The sequence below is a fragment of the Camellia sinensis genome, chromosome 2 (genome assembly GCF_055761805.1).
Source record: "Camellia sinensis isolate YWXY chromosome 2, ASM5576180v1, whole genome shotgun sequence".
NCBI lineage: Eukaryota > Viridiplantae > Streptophyta > Magnoliopsida > Ericales > Theaceae > Camellia > Camellia sinensis.
The window spans coordinates 46935797-46956955 of record NC_138962.1 but is presented as its reverse complement, the minus strand read 5'-3'; the positions used below and the strand labels follow the sequence as shown (position 1 = coordinate 46956955).

The window sequence follows — 21159 nt, the reverse complement described above, 5'->3', positions numbered from 1 at the left end:
ATAGGCCAAACATTATGATTTGTAGTCTAGTTTGAGTCAAACTCATTTATGAGTTATTTATTTATTTATATTTAATAGTGATTTTTTTTTTTTCAATTTCAATAGTTATTACAGATTTAAATCCAAGAAATAACAGATTTTAAATCCAAATAAATCCAAGAAATTACAGATTTTAAATCCAAAATAAAATTGCTTATTAAGAAAATCATATCAAAACCGTGTGATTTAGGCCTGTTTTGAGATCTCACTATTTTAGTTAAAAAAATAAAAAAATAAAAAGTCATTATAAAATGTTTTTATATTTATTTATTTTTGGGTTCAGCGTATGAAATCCGAAAAGATCAGTGCTATCCGTTGAAAGCTTCTGTCATCCTCACTTCAACGAGACAACCAATCCAATACCATTTTCTTTTCAAATCCACAATTTTCCTTTCCTTTCTTTGATTTTTTCCCGGGAAAATAAACCCTCATCCGTCTCAGATGACACCATTGGCGGCCACCACCAGACATCCAATCAACCCCACTCATCTCATCATCTAAACTCTGCGAAACCTATGATGCCATCAACCATTACACTCTCAAGTTCAATTAACTTCAATTTTCCCCCAAATTCCCGGATAAACTCGAATATTTTCCCGCCAAAGAAACAGTTTTTTGTGGGACGAAGTAAAGATCTCTGTAGACCAAGAATGGCTTCTTCTATTGGAGGGTTTAGGGTTAGTTCCCAAATGGGTAGTGGTGGTGAAAGTGGGTTTTGTACTCTGATGGAGTATGTGGGTAAGGCAGGGGTAGATGTGAGTGATGACTTGGTGGTGTTGTTTGCTCATTTACAGTATGCTGCAAAGAGAATTGCAGCTCTTGTGGCTTCTCCTTTCAATTCGAGTCTCGGAAAACAATCCGGTGGCGCCAGCAGTGTCAGTGGGTCAGACAGAGATGCTCCTAAGCCACTCGACATCGTCTCGGTCTGTTTCCTATTACACACTTTGTGATTGACTTGTTGTATGTATAGCACTCTACTTGTAGGATTATTCACATTATAGCCCTAGTGAAAGTTCTTGTATGTGGTGAAAGCTATGAACTATGGTACTTCGAAAAACATGCTGTATCCATACCGGATACTTACCGGCGTATGGTACCTCGTATGGTACTTTCGCATACGGACCGGGTACACGAAACACGCATCTAAATTTTTTCTTCTTAATTTTTTGCGGACCAGACGTACTTACTATATACCCAAGCCGTACCGTATCTCAGTTGAAACAATATTTTCTCGTACTATAAAGATAAAACTCCTTCAACTAGACTTCTTTTTTATTTTTAATTTTATACTTACCATGTTTTTAAAATTAAACTATGGTTTGTAAGATATATTGACATTTAATTTTGATTTATACCTTTACATTTGGCATTAAATATTAATTATAGGTTAAATCTTAATAAATTAAACCATTTAATTAATTTTTACATTACTATAAATTAAAAATAAATATTTTTTTACAAGCGTACCAAGCCGTACCCGTACCCTAACCCTATTTTTTTTGAATTTTACCGTATCGACGTACCCGTACCCGTACTCGTAGGGTGAAAGTAAGGAAAATGTTTGGGGCCTTTTATTTTCTATCTCTAACAGTGACATGAATGGTTCAGATCATTTTGGTATTGTGGAGTTGTGTTTTGTGGGGGTCTCTATCATTACTGGTGAAAGTAAATATATAAGTTGTTGTGTTGGGTTCCCTTATAGGAAACATGAATGATAAGCTTAGATGTTTGATTTGAAGCTGCGAAACAAGCGCCTTTAAAAGCTTTCACTTTAGTTGATTTATTTGTTATTTGTAGTGTGGTAATGCACAACTTTGACGTTTGGATTAGTCTTGAAAAGTTATCATTCAAAGTGGGTGCAATTCAACAACTTCAACCTTTCAACCATTACAGAATTCAGTAGAAGTGAATGTTGACTGCACACTATTTTGGAATTTTAAGTAGATATTCTTTGTTCAATCTGTTTATTATATACTTGCTGCTATGCTGTCGAGATTTTGATTGAACTTTTGTAATGTGTTAGGGTAGGAATATGGATTTAACTTGGATAAGCTTCGAAGTAAAACTTGCAGTAATATCTCTTGAACTGGATACAAACTGCGAGAACCTAAGTGTGCTTTCCACTTTTAGGTAGACCTTCCAATTATTAATGAAGTCATTTACAGGTTTGGAGTCCATCCTGACATTGATGATGTGTTATCCCACCCATTGTCAACTCTGTGAGCATCTAGCATTGCCATTACGCATACCCTGGACCCTTTTCTCAGGGTATTCAATCATATCTAATGATTGTGAGTGATGAATCCTCAGTATGTGGTCAGATAGTTGGTGATGAATGGGCCCTTTATGATTTTTGTTTTTTTGATTTATGATGATAGTTAACTCTGAAAAGGATTTCTCTCGTATTTTATTTGAATGAATTTCTTATTTTACAACAAATATCGCACCTCCACTCGACAACCTCTCTATGGTTGTCTCCAATGCATCTGGGTACTCTCCCCTCTCAACTAATGACTCGATTGCAATAAAACTTATTCTGATTGGCCCTAGTTTCGTGTGCAGAATGAGATCATTCTGTCGTCTTTGCGAAATTCTGGTAAAGTCGCAGTTATGGCTTCTGAAGAAGATGATGCACCAATCTGGTTATCTGATGGTGGCCCATTTGTGGTGGTGACAGATCCTCTAGATGGTTCCCGGAATATAGATGCTTCTATTCCCACTGGAACAATTTTTGGAATTTATAACCGCCTTGTAGAACTAGATCATCTGCCTGTGGAGGAGAAGGCATCACTGAATTCACTCCAGAGTGGCAATAGGCTTGTAGCTGCTGGCTATGTTCTCTATTCATCAGCCACAATACTCTGCACCAGCTTTGGTTCGGGAACACATGCATTCACACTGGACCACTCAACAGGAGACTTTATTCTCACACATCCAAGCATTAAAATTCCTCCTCGAGGTAATATATTTAAATTTTAATACTTAAATATAGTGGCATGTTTGAAAATCGTTGTATATTTAATAATATGACTGATGTTATGAAAAGAAAAAAGAAAATATATTGCTTTCCCCTTTTCCTATGTGCTAACTTTTTGATGAACTATTGACAATCCAGCTTAAATTTAAAATATTACAATGTTTTGACTGGATTGATTATTATGTGATGGATGCTACTGCTGGACTCAATTTTTGGGTTTCACTTCCCTAGAGACCTATATAGTATATACCAATGTCATCGATTTCCTTTTTTATATACAGTAAGTTAAGGAGACTCAAACTTGAGTTGCTTTATTGAGGAAATGATACCTAAGCCCACTAAGGTTGTGTTTGGATCATGGGCTTGTGTAGGGATTTGGAAAGGAAAAGGAAAAGGAAAAGGGAAAGGGGAGGGAAATGTGAATGAAATATAATAAGCTATTTGTTTTCTTCATTTCACTCACCTATTCACAATTCCCTCCCTGTTTCCTTTTCCTTTCTCTTTCTCTTTCCAAATCTCTACCTAAATTCATGATCCAAAAACAACCACTGAGGGTCTCCTAGGGGTCGTCTCTATTCCCTTTTTGACTAGGATGATACTATTTTCATGCACCTCCATGTATGAGAAAACATATTGTATATTTCATGTTAAGGAAGGAACTACAATAGAATTTCCGGCATTATACCACAATTAGTATTTTCAGATGATGGTTGTTAAATAAAAAAATGAAATCTGAAAAAATCAATGTAAAATCATTTAGATCTGACTCATGATGGCTTCATTGTTATGTCAGGACAAATCTACTCTGTAAATGATGCACGTTATTTTGACTGGCCCGAAGGTTTAAGGAGATATATTGACACCGTGAGACAAGGCAAAGGTAGATACCCTAAGAAGTATTCAGCCCGTTACATATGCTCTCTTGTTGCTGATTTCCATCGGACTCTCATGTATGGTGGAGTGGCAATGAATCCAAGGAACCATCTTCGTTTGGTCTACGAGGCAAACCCTCTTAGTTTTCTTGTAGAGCATGCTGGGGGTAGAGGTTCTGATGGTAAAGGTAGAATCTTATCACTTCAGCCAGTCAAGCTCCATCAAAGACTTCCTTTGTTTTTGGGGAGTTCAGAGGATATGGAAGAGTTAGAGAGTTATGGAGACGTTCAACAGAAAGTAAATCCTGGGTATGAAGTTTAATTTCAGTCTGTGTTTGGATCGTGGATTTGAATAGGGATTTAAGAATGGAAAGGAAAAGGCTAGGGGAACGGAATTTTCTCTTTAATCTTATATTTCATTCACGTTTTCCTCACCTTTTACTTTCCTTTTCCAAACCCCTATCTAAATCCATGATCCAAACATAGTCTCAAAGGTTAAGTATTGCAAATTCACATGTGGTGAATCATGCCCCAAATGGTTATGTGATTGTTCTCTTCTTTTTCTCAACTTCTGTGGGAACCAAATGGAGTATGAGAATTTTGGGCATGAAATGCGAGAAGGCAATGTATATTATTTTATTCCTTTTTTGTTTTGTGAGTGTGTGTGTGTGTTAGTCTTCCTTCTTTATGTTTAAATTGTGAACAATATGTTCTCAGTGTATTCTGTTTGCCTGTATAAATTGTTAGATCACAGCTAAAAATTGTTTTATGGTGTACCACAAATGACCTTTCTTCATTCTCTTCTTTTTAAATGCATATTTAATGGATACCTACTATGAGTTACGACTTACTAACTTTATCCAGTGCTGGCAAATTGAACTCTGGGAGCTCGCTAGGAAAGTACTACGGATGAATAATTAGGTGGGTTTTTACAATGGAAAAGTAGTACTTCTCCGAAATATTTTCTTGTTAGTCTAATAATTACATCCATTTTTTCAGTGTGCATATTGTTTCATATTATTGGTTTTCTTTGCTATGCATTCTTGCTCCATAAATACTGAATAAAAGGTTTTACATCCATCTCTATCAATCAAAACTAAACATCTGCATGTTTCTTATTCATGTTTTTATTGTGTAAGACTGTCGATTCACAATATTTCATCACCATACCGTCAGTTTAGGCAATGTCTCTTGTTTCTGTTCCACTGATAATATTCGATGTTCTTTCTTTACAAAATTGCCTAAATAGTTGATGAACTTGTTTACATACTTGTCATGCAGATCCTGGTATGAAAAAAAACAGTTTGCATTTGAGCAGCCTTCGCTTGTAGAGGTTCTCCCTCTTGCTCTACCATCACTAGTCTAATTGACTCGGCAACTGCATCTCGATTCTCGATTGAAAGAACCATCTTCATTCCTCGGGACCTCATATCCAACTCCCTTTTCCATCAACAGCTTAGCATTCAGACATTGGTCTCCTATCATAGGCATGATGATTGGTGGATGTCCAAAACCGAGAGACTCGATGATTGAACCCCACCCGGAATGGAAGAGGCATCCCCCAATGGCACGGTGAGCTAGTATCTCCCGATGTGGCGCCCATCCAAGCCTAACCACGCTCCTATCAGAGGTTTGAGTTGAAAAACCAGGAGGCAGAAAGCTCAAGCTATCCACTCCTTCTGGTTTCCTAAGAATCCATATGAAAGGAAGGTTTGACAGCTCGAGCCCGTATGCCAACTCATGGATTTGCTCAATGGGCATCTTATACTCGCTTCCAATCCCACGAAAACAACAGACTTCGGTTTTTGTTTATCCAACCATTCAAAAGTAGCAGACATTGTGATTCATTGCTAGTTCTGTTCTGCTCAAAAGTTGGTGAGAGTAAACCAATGGGTAAAACCGGTTTTTCGTAGAGTTCTTTGAGGAGGTCTAGATTTTCCCCCTCGAACTCTTTGCAGGTTCGGACAGCAATGAAGTCACATCCTTCGACAGTCTTGGCCAGTCTTTGGCCACTCGACATCCTGGACTTGTCGGGAAAGTTCCAATTTTGGAATATTCTTGGTGAGTAACAAGAGAAGGGAAAGTAAACCAATCTGGCCGATTCGTGAACTGTTCTGCTCTTGTTCGTCTGGTGTGGGACTGGAGCTCGTCAGTATGCTAATGTGGCAGCTGTGTATGCGCTAAAGAAGGCCGAGCCTATGCCGAACTTAGCAAGTCGAGTAGTATGAAATCGGGTAAAAGCTTATTCTGGATTTCTTCAAATGGTGCTTGTAACTCATCGTTGGCCTTCTTTAGATACTGTATTTGCTCAACTTGAATGTCGGTAGTGGCTTCGCAATCCTCTGGCAAACTCTCAACTGATGGCAATGTGATCTCTACCATCTCTATCTTGTCTGCTAAATTTGTAGGAATCAGCGGTAGCCTCTGAATGTTTCTTGGCGTGGAAACGAATCTGTGTATTTGGTTTTAGTTTTTTAAATTCAGTTTTTTGGAAATTAAATTTTTATTTTTCGTGTTTTTTTGTTTTTAGTGAATATTATTAAAATTTTAAGTAATTTTTTTACTTTTTTAGAAGTACCTTACTTAAATATATCTAAATAGTAAAATATTTGTGAAAAAATATTTTTAAAAAGTAATAAATACACAAAAATATGAAAAATATATTAAATTTTTGTTTTTTTTATTATTTATATTTTTGCTATTTAATGAATTTTTTTTAAAAAAAATTCACAAATATTATATTTTTTAAGTGTATTTATGTTAGGTGTGTTTAAAAAATAAAAAAATTGCTTAAAATATTATAAAAAAATAGTGAAAATAAAAAAAATACAAAAAACAAAAAAATAAAATTTTTTAGAAAGTGAATTTTGAAAATTAAAATCAAGCAAAGTGAATGATATTTGGATACCTTTTTCTGCTAAACTTTTGGACAGCTCAAGGAGTGGTATCATGTGAGATCATCTCCAATGGTTATTAAGGCCTAATTTGGGAAGACTAAATAAGTGTATTTTTTGATTTTTTTTGTATTATGTGTAGAAAAAGTAGAGAGGAGATGTTGATTGATGTGACCCAAAAAAGATAAAAAGATGAAATAAGTACACTTTTTTCTTTGTAGCCAAACTTTGTCATCAAATTTGAATTTGGTGAGAAATGACTCATTTTCTTGCTTCAACAGTTTCATCAAATAGGTATCAAATTCAAGATTTCACTCTTTTTTCATCAAACTGGGGATCAATGTGTTTTTCATTAAATCACTGTTCATAGCCATTTGATTTTCACTTCTGGATGTCTCTTCAGATGTCTTTCGGATGACTATCTCAAGGCAAAAATTTATGAAAAAATTACACTAACTGGTCGACCCACCGATCGTCTTTCCAGTCGTTCGCCCAGTCGATCCCCCGGATGACCACATTAAGGCAAAAATTTGTGAAAAGTTTACATTGACTGGTTGACTAGCTGGACATCAATCCGGTTGTCTGCTCGGTCGACCGGTATTCTGAAAAAATTTCAAAAACTTCTATTGAAACACTTAATATCAAATGAAATTTTTACTCAAATTTAGGCCAAGTTTGAAAAGACTAAATAAGTGTATTTTTTGACTTTTTTTGTATTATGTGTAGAAAAAGTAAAGAGGAGATGCTAATTGATGTGACCCAAAAAAAGATAAAAAGATGAAATAAGTGCACTTTTTTAGGTTAACCAAACTTGATCTTAATAAAAAATTTGATACACTGTTAAAGAGGCACTAACCAAATGCTACCCATGAAAACATCATCACATGACATTGTTTGGAAGCCGTGGATATACTGTTGAGTTCGTTCTTTTCTTTCGAGTCCTTTTAATGAAGCATTGAGTTCTGTTTAGTAGTTTATTAGCACATTCTTTGCATGAAAATTGTGTCTATCTTAGCTATAGAAATGCACAATACCCAACACATTTTATTTGTGGTTTCACAATCCTTATACTGTTTTATATTAAAATATTATAGCTCTGTCCTGTAGGCATAACAACTTTAGATGTTATTTTGCATGTGTTTCATGCTAATTGCAGTGTATATATAGGGCCGTCATTAAGGAGCAAAAAAATGTCAAAATGGTTAAAATTATAACACATTTTTCACAAATTTTTACATTTTTTTTTGCACATTTTTATACTTTTTTTACATGTAGATTGAGAAAAAATTGCTAATTGAGTAATCATTAGCATTTCTCATTAGTATACTAAACATGTTTCATGATGAAACTGTCCACTTCAAGTCTTCAACTAATCGGACTGGACTGTTCATAAACCTAGCTTGTTTTGCAGCCTTTCCCTTTTCTTTTCAACCCTACAGGAAAACACATTCGATTCACAGATAAATAGATGAATTAGGAATAGGACTATTTTATATCGAGGTAAAATTATTCCATTGTTTCATATTTTGTTATTTTGTAATCCGGATGAAGAATCTTCACCGTTAGATTACACATATAATAAAATATTTCACATTAATCAAAGGATGAAAAAAAATTTATAAAGTATTTTATGATATTCTTTTTATAATTCTTAATATTACTCTATCCCCAAAGCCTTTTACTTTGTATATGTGGGACAATTTATATCCTCGAATAGGATTTTTGATGTAAAATGATTAAAATATCTTCTACAGGATAAGTTATCCTACCTAATCCTATTGGAGAATCAAACAGGGAGACCTACAAAATCCACAGTTTTGATTAGTATCAGCAGTAAGTAATGTGTAAAATATTGGATCATGAAGAAATTGTGAGTATTCAAATGACCACTCATACCAGCAACCTAACATAGTGGATGCAGTTCTGCAATGGGTTGATCTATTCACATAACTAACCACTCATGAATTTGCTTTTTTGCAATACTGGGTGAGTATGGTTTGGTTGGGCTCAGTTTAGGAGGAAATTAAGGATCAAATTACTACCTACGGTTCTATTAAATTTGAAACAACCAAATCAAACCTACCTAGTGAAGCGCGATTCAGTTTTATTTAGAATCACGATTTCTAAAAATGTCATCATTTATGTAAAATAAGTTGAGAGAGGGATATTGAGACAGTAATCTCTGTATTTCAATATATCTGAAACCATATAGAGAGTCTCCATTATGTAAGAGCTTCTGTGTTACAAACAGCATCATGCCACAAAACATAATTATGAAAAGGGACCGAAAGCAGACTGACAGACCGAAAGCAAACTAAATCCTATCTGAGAGGGTAATTTTTGGTAAAAATTAGGCCGAGCTATGAGATGGACTTTATGGCCCAAGAATTGTAAAGTTACTCCGGCCCAAGAGAGATAAAGTTACTCCGGCCCAAGAATTGTAAAGTTACTTCGGTCTGGAAGCAATTTGGAGTTAGGCTGGTCTCGGTCATAGTCCGGTCATGATGTTTTGTGGTTAGAACGGTCAAAACCTTGCTACTCGGTAGCTCGGTCTAAACACACCATGGGTTGAACAGAAGAGAACCGAGATAGGAAAGAGTAAAAGGAAGAACCAAACTAAGGATAGTTCGGCCTACTCTGTGGCTCGGCATAGCCAGTTTTATCTCGGTCGTATGGTAGTTCGGCCATGATAAAAACCATCCCACTTGGTTTAAGCAGTGGGGGTGTTAAAGGATAAGCATTATCCTACAGGAGTATGAATCCTAGAAGGACTCTACATGGAGGAGTAGAAGTCCTACTAGGATCGTGCCACTCAAAACCTATAAAAGCTCACAAACATCACCTTGGAGGAGGTAACACACAACTTTGCTTTCTGAATTCACAGAGCTTTGTCTATTTGTCAAGTTTGCTGACTTAGGCATCGGAGAGATTTTCGGCACACACCCGCCGGCTAGCTCACGTTTGTGTTTTTAGGTGATAAGGCAACGTCGTACGGATGAGCACAAACTTAGTCAACAGGATTATACGAGAAGGTATATTTCTTTCCCGTACACTATCTTAGCTGTATTCTGTATACATTAATATATTATACATGAGCTACATTGTATTCTATATACATTAATATATTAACAATTTACAATATGCTCACAACCTATTCAAACATTAAGCAATTTATCATAATTTTTCAAACAATAATTGCTTAGAATTAGTTCTACCTGGATATGATTGTAGGTGCAGCTCTATAAAAGTTACACAGTTTTTAATAACAAAAAATGCTTTTTGTTAGTATGTGGTGCAGTGTTTTTGAAATCGTGAAGCAACGGTAAATATTTTGTGCCACCACATGCTAGTTGACTGCTAAATGAGATGAGAGAATCGAAGGGGTTGATCGAGAAAGATTTGTTGTTCTTATTATAAGATTGCAATTAGATTTTTATATGTTTAGTATAGAAAATAATATTCTTCTTAAAAAGAATCAATAATAAAAATGGAAAGTGTTCAATTGCAACATGAAAATGTGACTAAATTGGTCCTAGCTACTCTTCGGAATGAAGTGGAAAATGAAGAGATTCTCAAACGAGAAAAAGAATTCAATGACTTCGAAAGAATTAAGCGAAGAGTTGTATAAAGTAAAAATCTCATGTATGGTTCTATAGTAAATTTTTTCACTACCATCTCTAAAAAGTCAAATTATATTATACATAAAGTTGTCAATTAGCTTCTAAATTTAAGAACTTTATAAATATATTTCAATTCTATTATAATATGTGAACACTTGAGTTAGTCTTAACGAAAAGGATTTCATGTACACCCTCACAAAAGTACATAATTCTACATGTCTTTATTTTTTTAATCAGTTACAAAAAGGTTACTATCCTAAATTTAAGATGTTAATACTCTAATGCGAATTTTAGAGTAATTTTTTTTTCTAAAATTCCCATAAAAGCCATCGTCTAGGTGCTTGCTGAGTCGTTTGATTTCTACCTTGAGTTGCTCTACTTCTTCTACGTTCATGGGTGTTTGGAATGTTAGCTTATTGGCTAGTCTAGTCACTTCTTTCTTCGATTTTTTTTTTTTGTTTTTAGTAATTTTTTTAAAAAATCATGTCAAAGTTCTTTATTTTTTTGCTCTCTTATATAAATGAATCTAAAAGTAGAACAAAATTGAAAATTTCCAAAAAAAAAATAATTTTAAAAGTCAAAATAAGCCAAAAATTCAATATTTTTGGCTTTTTTTATTGATTTTTTTTATATAAAAAAAAAAAAATCCTGGTCCTCCTCGCCGAGCTGAACATAGAAGGATAAAACTTTTTAACTTTTTTTAACTAGAGCAAATTACACTTACCTTCATGAAGTTTGAAAAAAAAAATACAACTAAGTTCTATAATTTTGATATAATTACATAAACTTTCTTTTTAGTTAATGTTAAAGAGATTAAAACTAATACAGATTACATAAAGACACAAAGAACCATAAAGGTAAAATATACATTTTAATTTAAAATAAATGACAACACAATTTTTTTTATTTATACGACTAACGAATTTCTAATAAAAATGAGATAAAGTGTACATAAATTAAGTTAAATGGTAACAAGTGCCATATGGACATTGTTTACTATTGGAAAGCTTGTAAAAAATCTCTTGAAAACATATAAAACTGTGGTGTATTGATTTCAATAAAAGCATATTTAGTGCAAAATGTACTATGTTCTACAAATATTTTATTTTTTTCTTGTGTTCTAGGGACACTTGTTATCAAGACTCATAAATTAAAATTTTAAGAGAATCAAATATAATTATATCAAATTTGTAAAACTTATTGTATGTTTTTAAAATTTCAAAAGAAGTTACTTCAAACTATAGCTTGCGGCGAGGTGGGGTCTTCAAATTCCAATTTAAAAGCTGCTAAGTAATGGAGTTTTGGATGAATTTGATGGCGACTTGAATTTGTTTTTTTTTTTTTATTTAATTTTCTTAATTTTTAATTTATTGTGAAGTTTTGTTTTCCTTCCCTGTGAGGGCTTTTGTTTCCCTCAATTGTGTGGGTTTTTTTTCTTCACTTCTATAGATGTTTCGGTGGTTTCTTCTCTTTTTGAGATACTGTGATATTATTCTATTAAATTGATATGATTTTTAATTGATTTTGTAATAAAATTTTTCCTCCATTTTAAAAAATAAAATAAAATATAACCCGTGGAAAAGAAAAGAGTTCTCAATAACCTACAGACAGGGGTGATGAAGCTTGATTTGATAATTTGAATGAATTTTAGAATATCTACTTATATTTAATTTAGTTTACATTATTTTTTTATATTTCATTAAGTTTTATGAGTGACATACTTATTAAAATACTCTTAATAATATTTACATTTACGTTGTGAATGTTTACACTGTCAATGTAAATATTCACATCACTAAATTACTAATCGTTCAAAAAATATTTGTAAAGATAAAAATGTCTATAAAACACTTTAAATATGAGAATTATGATTTAATAGATTAAATGTTTAAATAGTAAATTTATTAAAATACAAAAATATCTTATAAATCAATTGAAATACAAATACTTAAAAAATAATTTTCTAATAAATCTCCTATTATAAAATGTATTTAAATTTAATTTATTTATTTAACGAATCAAATTTATATAAATTTTTAACAAACCGAGCAGAGTCCAACTCAAACTGTGTGGTTCGTTTATCATCCAAATAACCAGTGATAACCAGTGGCATCCCTCATAATTTTTTCCTTCATCCGTGTCCATTTCCCCATCATTCTTGGCCCCCTCCTCTTTCTTGAACCACCTCAAATCACCAATCGCACACTTCCACTCCCCCACCCATTTTTAGTACTTTCAATTCTCCAACAGACAAAACAATAATTTCTAGGGCTTTTTTCCAGACTCAATTTTGAGGTCACACCTTTTGTTTTTCTTCTTTTGTTTTTAGGGTTCATTACTTGATGTTTCAAATCTTTTTGCGTTGATTTTGAATTCTAAATTATTTAATTTTATTTCTCTCTATATATAAATTTATTGTATGATATAGATTCGTCTCTATCTGAGTTGTAAATACTTCAGATGCCAGAGACGAATCACCAATCCTCCATGTACGGAACTGAGCCCACGATTCTGCAACAACAACAACAGCAGATGAACCAGATCGAAGAAGACGAAGAAGATGATGAAGTTGTGGGTGGTGAGTCCATAGACAACCCTCAGATCCGAATCGAAGCTCACTCTCTCCACGACGCTGCCGTCGGTGCTGGCAGCGTCGCCGTCGCCGGCGCCGGCGATGCGATGAACGGCGGCGTCGATGGTGTTCATCCCCATGCTTTGTACGTTCCTGGTTCTGAAATTGCTCCGGCCGCCGCAGGAGGTGGCGCCGATCAGCTAACCCTCTCGTTTCAGGGCGAGGTTTATGTGTTCGACGCTGTTTCGCCTGATAAGGTGCGGTTTTTAGAGCCCTGGATTTTTGTTTTTGTTTTTTTTTTTTTTTAAAACTAATTTACCTATGCACTGACCTGTATTTATTGCTTTATCACCTGAAAGATTAGGTCAGTTTTCTGAAGTATGTATGCGCTTGGAAAGTTTTCTGGTTTTACTATTTTTTATATATATAATAGAAGTGGTGACACACCCAATGCGTGGGATATGATCATTTTATGTAAAAAAAATAAGATTGTAAACTATATGATTGAATTCAAAGTCTGAAATCAGAAGTTGAGAGATTTGATAATATATATATATATATATATATAAAGAAAGAAAGAAAGAAAAACCCGAATTTAGGGCATAACTAGCGGCCTAATTGCTGTAGGGTACTCTGGGAAACCAAAAAAATGAGACATAAACACGAAGTTGGGCCTTTGCTTTATAATAGTATAGATAGATAGATGTATACTAGCGGTAGGTGAGTTTGCAATTATATATTTAAATTCTTGGACAGTCTAATAAATGAGAAAAATTGTTTAACAGCTTTAGAATGAGGAAAACAATTAGCAGTTTTAAAAAATTTTTGATGAATGAGAAAAACTGTTTAACAGTTGTGAATTCGGCAGTTATTGGAAGTGGATGATATTTTTGAAAAAAAGAAAAGAAGTGATACAATGTTCACCCCAAATGGGGTGAATGCTTTATATAAGAGAATAGATATATATATATTTTGCAAACTTGGAAATGGTGTAGTGTTTGGAAGTATTTGCATTTAATGCTGCTCTGCCTAAAACTTATAATGTGTTTTGGGAAATTTTGTCAGCTTTCGAAAATTTTGTTGTTATGAAGTAGAAGAGTCATCCATTTTTGGTTTACTTCAAAATTTGTCGTCTATTTTGGATTGATTTCGGGGATGTTTATTATTTGTTCTGTTTTGTGGATTGAAATACTTATTGTAGAATCTTGTGTTTATTCATTGGAAAGGAGAATGTGAGTGACCCAAGGTTTCGTTTTGATTGATTTGTACAGGTGCAGGCAGTTTTGTTATTGTTGGGTGGATATGAAGTACCCACTGGTATTCCAACCGTCGGGGTGGCCCCACTGAATCAGAGGGTACTACATAATCATGTTTCTGTTGTATTGGTGTTTTTTTGAGCTTGTTTTCATTTTTTAATATGCAATTTTTTTTTTTAGGGTTTAGGTGATTTTCCTGTAAGATCAAGTCAACCACAAAGGGCTGCTTCTTTGAATCGGTTCAGGGAGAAGAGGAAAGAACGATGTTTTGACAAGAAAATCCGTTACAATGTTCGAAAAGAAGTTGCACTCCGGTATTTCGTAGAATCTTAATAGCCGTTCTTATCTTCTTGTTCTTCGTTGTCTTTTTTGTTGATTGGGACTCTCCTTTGAGTGGACAAAAGGGAGGAGGTCAATGTTGTTGGTAGATTCATTATGCTTCTATCCATGTTTGTCTTTCTCTCTAAATGTGTGAATTTACAAATTTATTTTTTAATTTTGCTTTGATAGTGAAGGAATTGAGCTAATGAAATGATTCTGGACAATATGGACATGTTTTTTTTTTATTATTTATTTTTAAAAGAGAAAATCCTACATGCCCTGTAGATTCTTTTTTCAATCAGATTGTACTTAATAGAAAGGGAAAAAAATGACATGCAAGTGTGGCATGAAAATTGTGTGTCATTTGACATGTAAAGAACATGAATTGTCATAGCATTATCAAATTTAAGTATAACAAAGGTAAATATAAGCTGTAATATGAATAGTTGTACATATAAAATGAAATTAAAATGTGTTTTCATTGAACATTTATTGTTGACTGGGGCAATAGAAACTTTGACCTGCCTGGAAAGAAAGTTAAATGAAATCTTTGCTCCTATAATGGTTTGTCTTGAGACTTTTGCGGCAAAGGAACATAAAATTATATAAAGTTATAAACTACTAAAAGCAAATGCTAATATCAGTATGTTTAAATGTTATTTATCAAAAAAAAAAAAAAAAATCTGTATGTTTAAATGTTTTGGTTTGTCCCTTCGAAGCATGCAAAGTAGGTTTGCTCAAACCATACAGACTTAGGTAGAAGTTCTTTCATTTCATATTTTTCTCATTTATATCTCAGCCTTTTTATTTGAGAAAATGATTGTCATTCTGCCCATTTGTTGTTCTCTGTCACTCTGTCAGGATGCAGCGCCGAAAGGGTCAGTTTACGTCGTCCAAGGCAGTTTCAGATGAAGTGCATTCTTCTTCAGTTTGGACTACATCACAGGGTTCAGCTCAAGAGGAACCAGAAACTTTGTGAGACTCAAATTGATTTACTTTTTATATTGTTTTTCCCTCCTGAAAGGATCTGGGGTTCCTTCTCTTTCCATCTTCTGCCTTTGAGAATGTAGCTCACGAAGGCATGATCACTAGTATGGAGAACTTGCCATGAGGGTGTTGTGTGGCAAGTCTCTGTGACGTCTGTATATAGTCCAGTCTCTGTGACGTCTTTACTCGTCAAAAAGAAAAGAAAGAAAGAAAGAAAGGGTGCCATTATGATCTCATCATGTTGTGCATAAAAAGGTCCACATTGGTGCTACCGCTCAAATGGATTATTGGGTGTCAACCACTAGCTTGGTTTTATATGATGTGTGCATGTGTGTATGTGTATGTGTATGTGTATGTGTATGTGTGTGTGTGTGTGTATGTGAGAGAGAGAGAGAGAGAGAGAGAGAGAGGCTTGAGGTCTAGGAAGCATGGATATGGATACGGATACTAACAACGGATACGATACGATACGGATACGGTAATATGACAAAACTTAAAAAAATAGGATACGGATATGGTTAGAATACGTTTGTAATTTTTTTTCCTTTTAAATTATTAGTAATGAGTTACACATAAGATAAAGAATGTTGAGAAACCACACTATAATTTATAATGCAAAGTACTAACCTTTAAGAATTATGTATTATAAATTCACTATGTTCTTCTTATCAAATAACTAAACAAAGTATTAGAAAAATATTCTTGTATCTATCCTTACAATTATATTATATTATAATGTTATGTACAATTCTAATTTCGTAAAAGAAGTAATACATGACTTAGAGTATTTGATACTTCAAAATTAAGTATCCGATACTCCAAAATTAATGAAAAATGGATTAAGAAGTATCCGATACGTATTCGCGAGTATTGAAGGACTATTGGTATTCGATACGGATGTCACCATTTTTGAAGTATCCGTGTTTCATAGCTTGAGGTGTCTCCCAAACAGGGACACTATAGTGGACACATGTCCCTACTTTATTAATTACCAGTGTATGTATGTAGAATATGCTTATGGCATTGTCTATCAGTATCCTCATCACTCATGAGAAAAAAAGGTTCTTTTTCTTTTCTCTTTTTAACTCGAATTAGTGACTTTGTACTTTCTCCTCCATTGTCTCTCCATTTTCCCTCACCTACCACTTCTTTGACCCTTTTGGCATGATGTTTATGAACCTGTTATCAACAGATACTTGCTCTACATTATTTTTAATTTGTTTTGCATATACTTTAAAACTTCTTTTAACAATATGGTCTGAGTTGAAAATAAGATTGTGCTCAATTTTTTTAAGACTTATCGTTGTTTAATTTTCTGCACAGTTGTACACATTGTGGTATTAGCTCAAAGTCTACTCCAATGATGCGGCGTGGCCCAACTGGCCCGAGGACATTGTGCAATGCATGTGGGCTCAAGTGGGCCAACAAGGTTGGTACTTGGTACGCTGAAGAATGATTTTCCTGTACATTTTTAATCCTCTGCACATTTAAAGCTCCATATACTTGTGGGTGTGACATTGTTTTTGTGATTATCATTTTTACCCTTTGTTATCTTATATTGGGTAAATTAAATTTGCCTCTTTTAAGTTTTAGCGTTTCCCACTTTGGTGCTTATAGTTTTTTCTACTCTCTTTGGTTCCTAACGTTTTAAAATTTCTCAGTTTACTCCAATATCTAATGTTCATCTAATTTTGGATTAAAATGGCCATGTAAGCAGCCATGTGGCATAATAACACATTATACCAATTTGGGTAAATTACGCTTTGCCCACTGAAGTTTTAGTATTTTCACTTTGTCCCTTCAAAGTCTTTTTTCTCACTTCGGTTCCTTGTGTTTCTAATTTTTCCTAATTTGCTCCATCACCCCATCTACTGCGTCCACCTTTGGTCCCCTCCACTGGCACAATACTACCACTACAACCCTTACTCCTTCCTCAATGCCAATCTACCATTACCTACAACTGAACAATAACACTATCCACCACTCAACTCCACCTCCTTACTTCCATGACCATCATCTCAAAACCACCATAGCCAATTCAAATTGATATCATCTAACATAATTGAACAACAACTCTCCTTCTCAAATCCGGTTGCCATTTCAGTAGATATGGGTGAGAGGAGGGGGATATCAAGTGTGGGCTTTAAATTGGGGGCAACGTGTCTGCCATTCATCCAATTTTGGATAGATGTTGGCTGTTGAAGCAAATTAGGAAACATTAGGGACCAAAGTGAAAAAAACTCAAAGGGCCAAAGTAGTAAAACACTGAAACTTAAGGGAGTAAACTGGTAATTTACCTGGATTTGTAGAATAATGTGTTATTATGCCATGATGTGCCAATGTGGCATTTTTGTCCAAAATTGGACAGCTGTTAGCTGTTGGCGTAAAGTGGGAAAATTTAAAAACAAAAGGGGGAAAAAAAAAAAAAAAAAAAAGTGGGGAAAAAAAACTTTTAAGGGCCAAATTGAGAAAATGCTAAAACTTGAGGGTTTACCCTGTTATATATGTACTTTTTGAAGTATTGGTTTGAGTTGATCAGAGGTTATTGTTGAATGCATTTAGCTTGTACTCATCTTTTAGGTGTAATTTGTTTCGATGATTGTATCTAGGAATTTGGACATAATTTCTCCTTTTATATTTAATATTGGGTCCATGCTTTAGGTTGCAGGGAGTTATTGCTGCATAGTTTATTTAGCTTTATGGATGAAGGTTTTGTTAGAGTGATGCATTTTGTATTCTTCGTTTATAGTCTTGCCCTATTGTTTTCTGGACTCTTGGGAACACTTGGATCATCAAATGGAAAGAGCTATTGAGTCACAAAACTTTTGTAATTTTTTAGGCCAAACTTTGAATTATTTTAACTTATTTTCGAGAAACAAAATTTTTATCTATGAATAAAATCATATTATAGTACATATATTTTGTGCAAATGCGTAGTGGCTATGTCATTCATTGCTGATGAGAGAATAGTGATTAGAGGAAAGGGAAAAGTAGAAAACAAAGCTGTAAAGAAACTTAAGATCATTATACTGCGCAGTTTCATATACAATAATTAAAACAAGGTGTACTAGCATAACGGGGAGCTACTTAATGCGCTAACATGTCATTGGTTAGGATGTTCAGTGAGTTTTCATCCGATTTTAATTTGTTGTATATTGTTGAGAAAGGTATATTTCCACATTCCTGGCTCAATAGAAGCTTCTGATTTCTCTACCAGAGTATGAATTGGAAAAATTGGAAGAAAAAAAAAAATCAGTTTGTTTTCTGGTGAGACCCAAATCCATTCCACCCTGCATGATCTCCTAGCTTATGGAAATTTTCATTTCATGCAAGAACAAGAAGTATAAAACATCTACTTTTGGCATTTGTTTTTCTGTTGATATGTGCAGTCTTAATCCATTAGAGACACTCAAATCCTTTAGTGCTCAGAAATTTCAAGAAAGGTCTGGCATGCCTTTTGACCAATTGTACTTGTTTCGGTTTGCCTATGTAGTGTGCCTGTTTGGTGTTAAAAGCTATGCTTATTTCAGTTTTCAACTCAATTTAAGCTATTTTGATGTGTTTGGTTTAGCTTAACAATGCAGCTTATAGCTTTTTGTAAGTCAGAAATCAGCTTATTCTTTGAGTGGTGCAGGAGATGCTTAATTTGTAAGTCAGAAATCAGCTTATGTTCATAGTTATAAGGTATAAGCTGTTAAGGCATAAGCTATAAGTACTTTCCCACAGTTCTACCAAACAGAGCTAGTGCCTCTTTTTAAACTGAGAATACAGCACATCTAAATGCACAGGTGTGGCTATTTTCAATTACAAAAAGGAAACAATTACCCAAATATGGATGACACAGGGTTACTGAACTATGTTTGGTAAATCCGAACTTGATGCAACTTCCCCTGGCCATGTTACCCACTCCCACCAGCCCGTTAAGATCACACTTATGAATTCCTTACTTCCCCATTGAATTTATTTTATTCTTGTGGATGCCAGCTTAGACATACATATTGAGATGAATGAAGCAATTAGGTAGTTTTTGGTTCACTGGAATGGAGTGGAATGGAATGATTATTCCATTAAAGTATTCATTCCTTCCTATGTTTGGTTTGCCAAAAGAAATAATGAAAAATGCATTGAAATAGAATTATCATTCACCATTATAAGGGAATGGTCATTCTATAAGAGAGTCTAAGGAATGGCCAAATAGAGCATTAATGCTTTAGATTAAATATTGGGTCCGTGATGCTTTCCATTCCTATCTTGGACATATCCTTGCATGCTAATGACCTCAATATATCTGTGTAAAATGATTAGGAATATGTGAGAAGAGCATTGGGATTCTAATTATTTTGATATTATCTCCGTCTTAACAACAGCCCATAGGAACCCCTCTCTAAAACCTACTACCACATGGCAATTTTGAAATTCATTTGAAGCTGGTACATCATTACTTATTTTCAATCATCTCATTCATAAAACTCGACTTTTGCAGGGAGTTTTAAGAGACCTTTCGAAGGTTCCAGCAGGAGGAATCCAGGATCCTACTGTAAAGGCTACTGAACAGGTATGCACTTTTTCCAATGGTTGTTAGTCCTTGGTGAAATTTGTGCAGGGTGATTTGATTTCTTTGCATTTTTCCTTTTCTCATGGATATGTTACAGAGTGAGGGTGAAGCTAATGACTCGGATGCCATAACCTCTGCAGCTGACATCTTGAATTCTACTAATGGTGATAACCCTGCTGTTAATGGTGAACGGTAAGTAACAAGTTACTTTCCTTGCAGTAATGCAACGCCAGCTGTCAAATAAGTGGGAAATTTCTATGTAATAACTCAGATTTTTTAGATAGCCTTGTACATATAATCGAGTCCTTCGATTGATACATAAGCTTTTTTTGGTAACTTTGTATTGGTCTTTTATCCATGATAGGTATGGAGCTTGATTGGGACATGTAATATTATTTTGGGAACTTGTACACATGGGTGGAGCTATGCATGAAGTAAAGGGTTCAATTGAACCCACTGAACTATGCATTTCTTTTTTAAGAATTATGTACTACTATATAAAACATGAGAGGTTTTCATAAATTGACACCATTAAAATTGTTCCCAAAAAAAAAAAAAGATTTATCAACAACCAAAAAAAAAAACTTGTTTAAAAAAAAAAAATTTAATTTTATGTGTATCATATTTTTGTACAATTTTTTGTTTAGCATGCTTAACTATGAATGGTTAAATATGAATATGAATTTAAATATGAATGAGATTTGTATGGATACCATTAATTTATAACAACTATTGTGTATGTCACACATTATATATCATGTAAAAATATGGTGAGTGTAGCCTTATTAACATGATATTTAATATCATGATATCATTTTTTTATTTTATTTTTTTTGTGAATAATGAGATAAAAAAAATTGACAAATTATATTGTTAGTTCTGGAAGTTTACGGCTTGTGTCAATTTGGTCTTTGATTTTTAATTGTAATACATTTGACGTTAAATTTAAAAATTTGTGTCAATTAAGGACAACCAATGGCACTCAGTTTTTTGATAGAAATTGATCGTGTGAACGACAGATGACTATGTTTCGAGGGCAAAATGGATTTTTCACTTTTCTTTTTGT

The 21159-nt window shown here is 34.0% G+C and overlaps 2 protein-coding genes and 1 pseudogene across 8 annotated transcripts; 2 read left to right on the top strand and 1 right to left on the bottom strand.

The window, feature by feature from the left end:
• Window positions 1–307: 307 nt before the first annotated feature.
• LOC114278258 (Inositol monophosphatase family protein) lies at window positions 308–4671 on the top strand. Its single transcript, XM_028220270.2, has 3 exons — window positions 308–962; window positions 2602–2998; window positions 3810–4671. The coding sequence occupies exons 1-3, from the start codon at window positions 555–557 to the stop codon at window positions 4208–4210; spliced, it is 1206 nt and encodes a 401-aa protein (XP_028076071.2). The 5' UTR covers window positions 308–554; the 3' UTR covers window positions 4211–4671.
• Window positions 4672–5049: 378 nt separating this feature from the next.
• Window positions 5050–12515, bottom strand: LOC145813537 (putative UDP-rhamnose:rhamnosyltransferase 1 pseudogene; annotated as a pseudogene).
• Window positions 12424–20557, top strand: LOC114278257 (GATA transcription factor 28). 7 transcript variants are annotated; one of them, XR_014350814.1, is made up of 9 exons: window positions 12424–12697; window positions 12863–13231; window positions 14246–14329; window positions 14411–14544; window positions 15413–15526; window positions 16862–16978; window positions 20022–20093; window positions 20191–20285; window positions 20458–20557. XR_014350814.1 is itself a non-coding variant. In XM_028220269.2 (9 exons), the coding sequence occupies exons 2-9, from the start codon at window positions 12863–12865 to the stop codon at window positions 20468–20470; spliced, it is 987 nt and encodes a 328-aa protein (XP_028076070.2). In that variant the 5' UTR covers window positions 12424–12697; the 3' UTR covers window positions 20471–20557. The 7 variants fall into 7 exon arrangements, 3 of the variants coding, with proteins under 3 accessions (XP_028076070.2, XP_028076068.2, XP_028076069.2); XM_028220269.2 differs by having other exon boundaries at window positions 16862–16967; XR_014350807.1 differs by having other exon boundaries at window positions 12454–12697; window positions 12831–13231.
• Window positions 20558–21159: the final 602 nt, after the last annotated feature.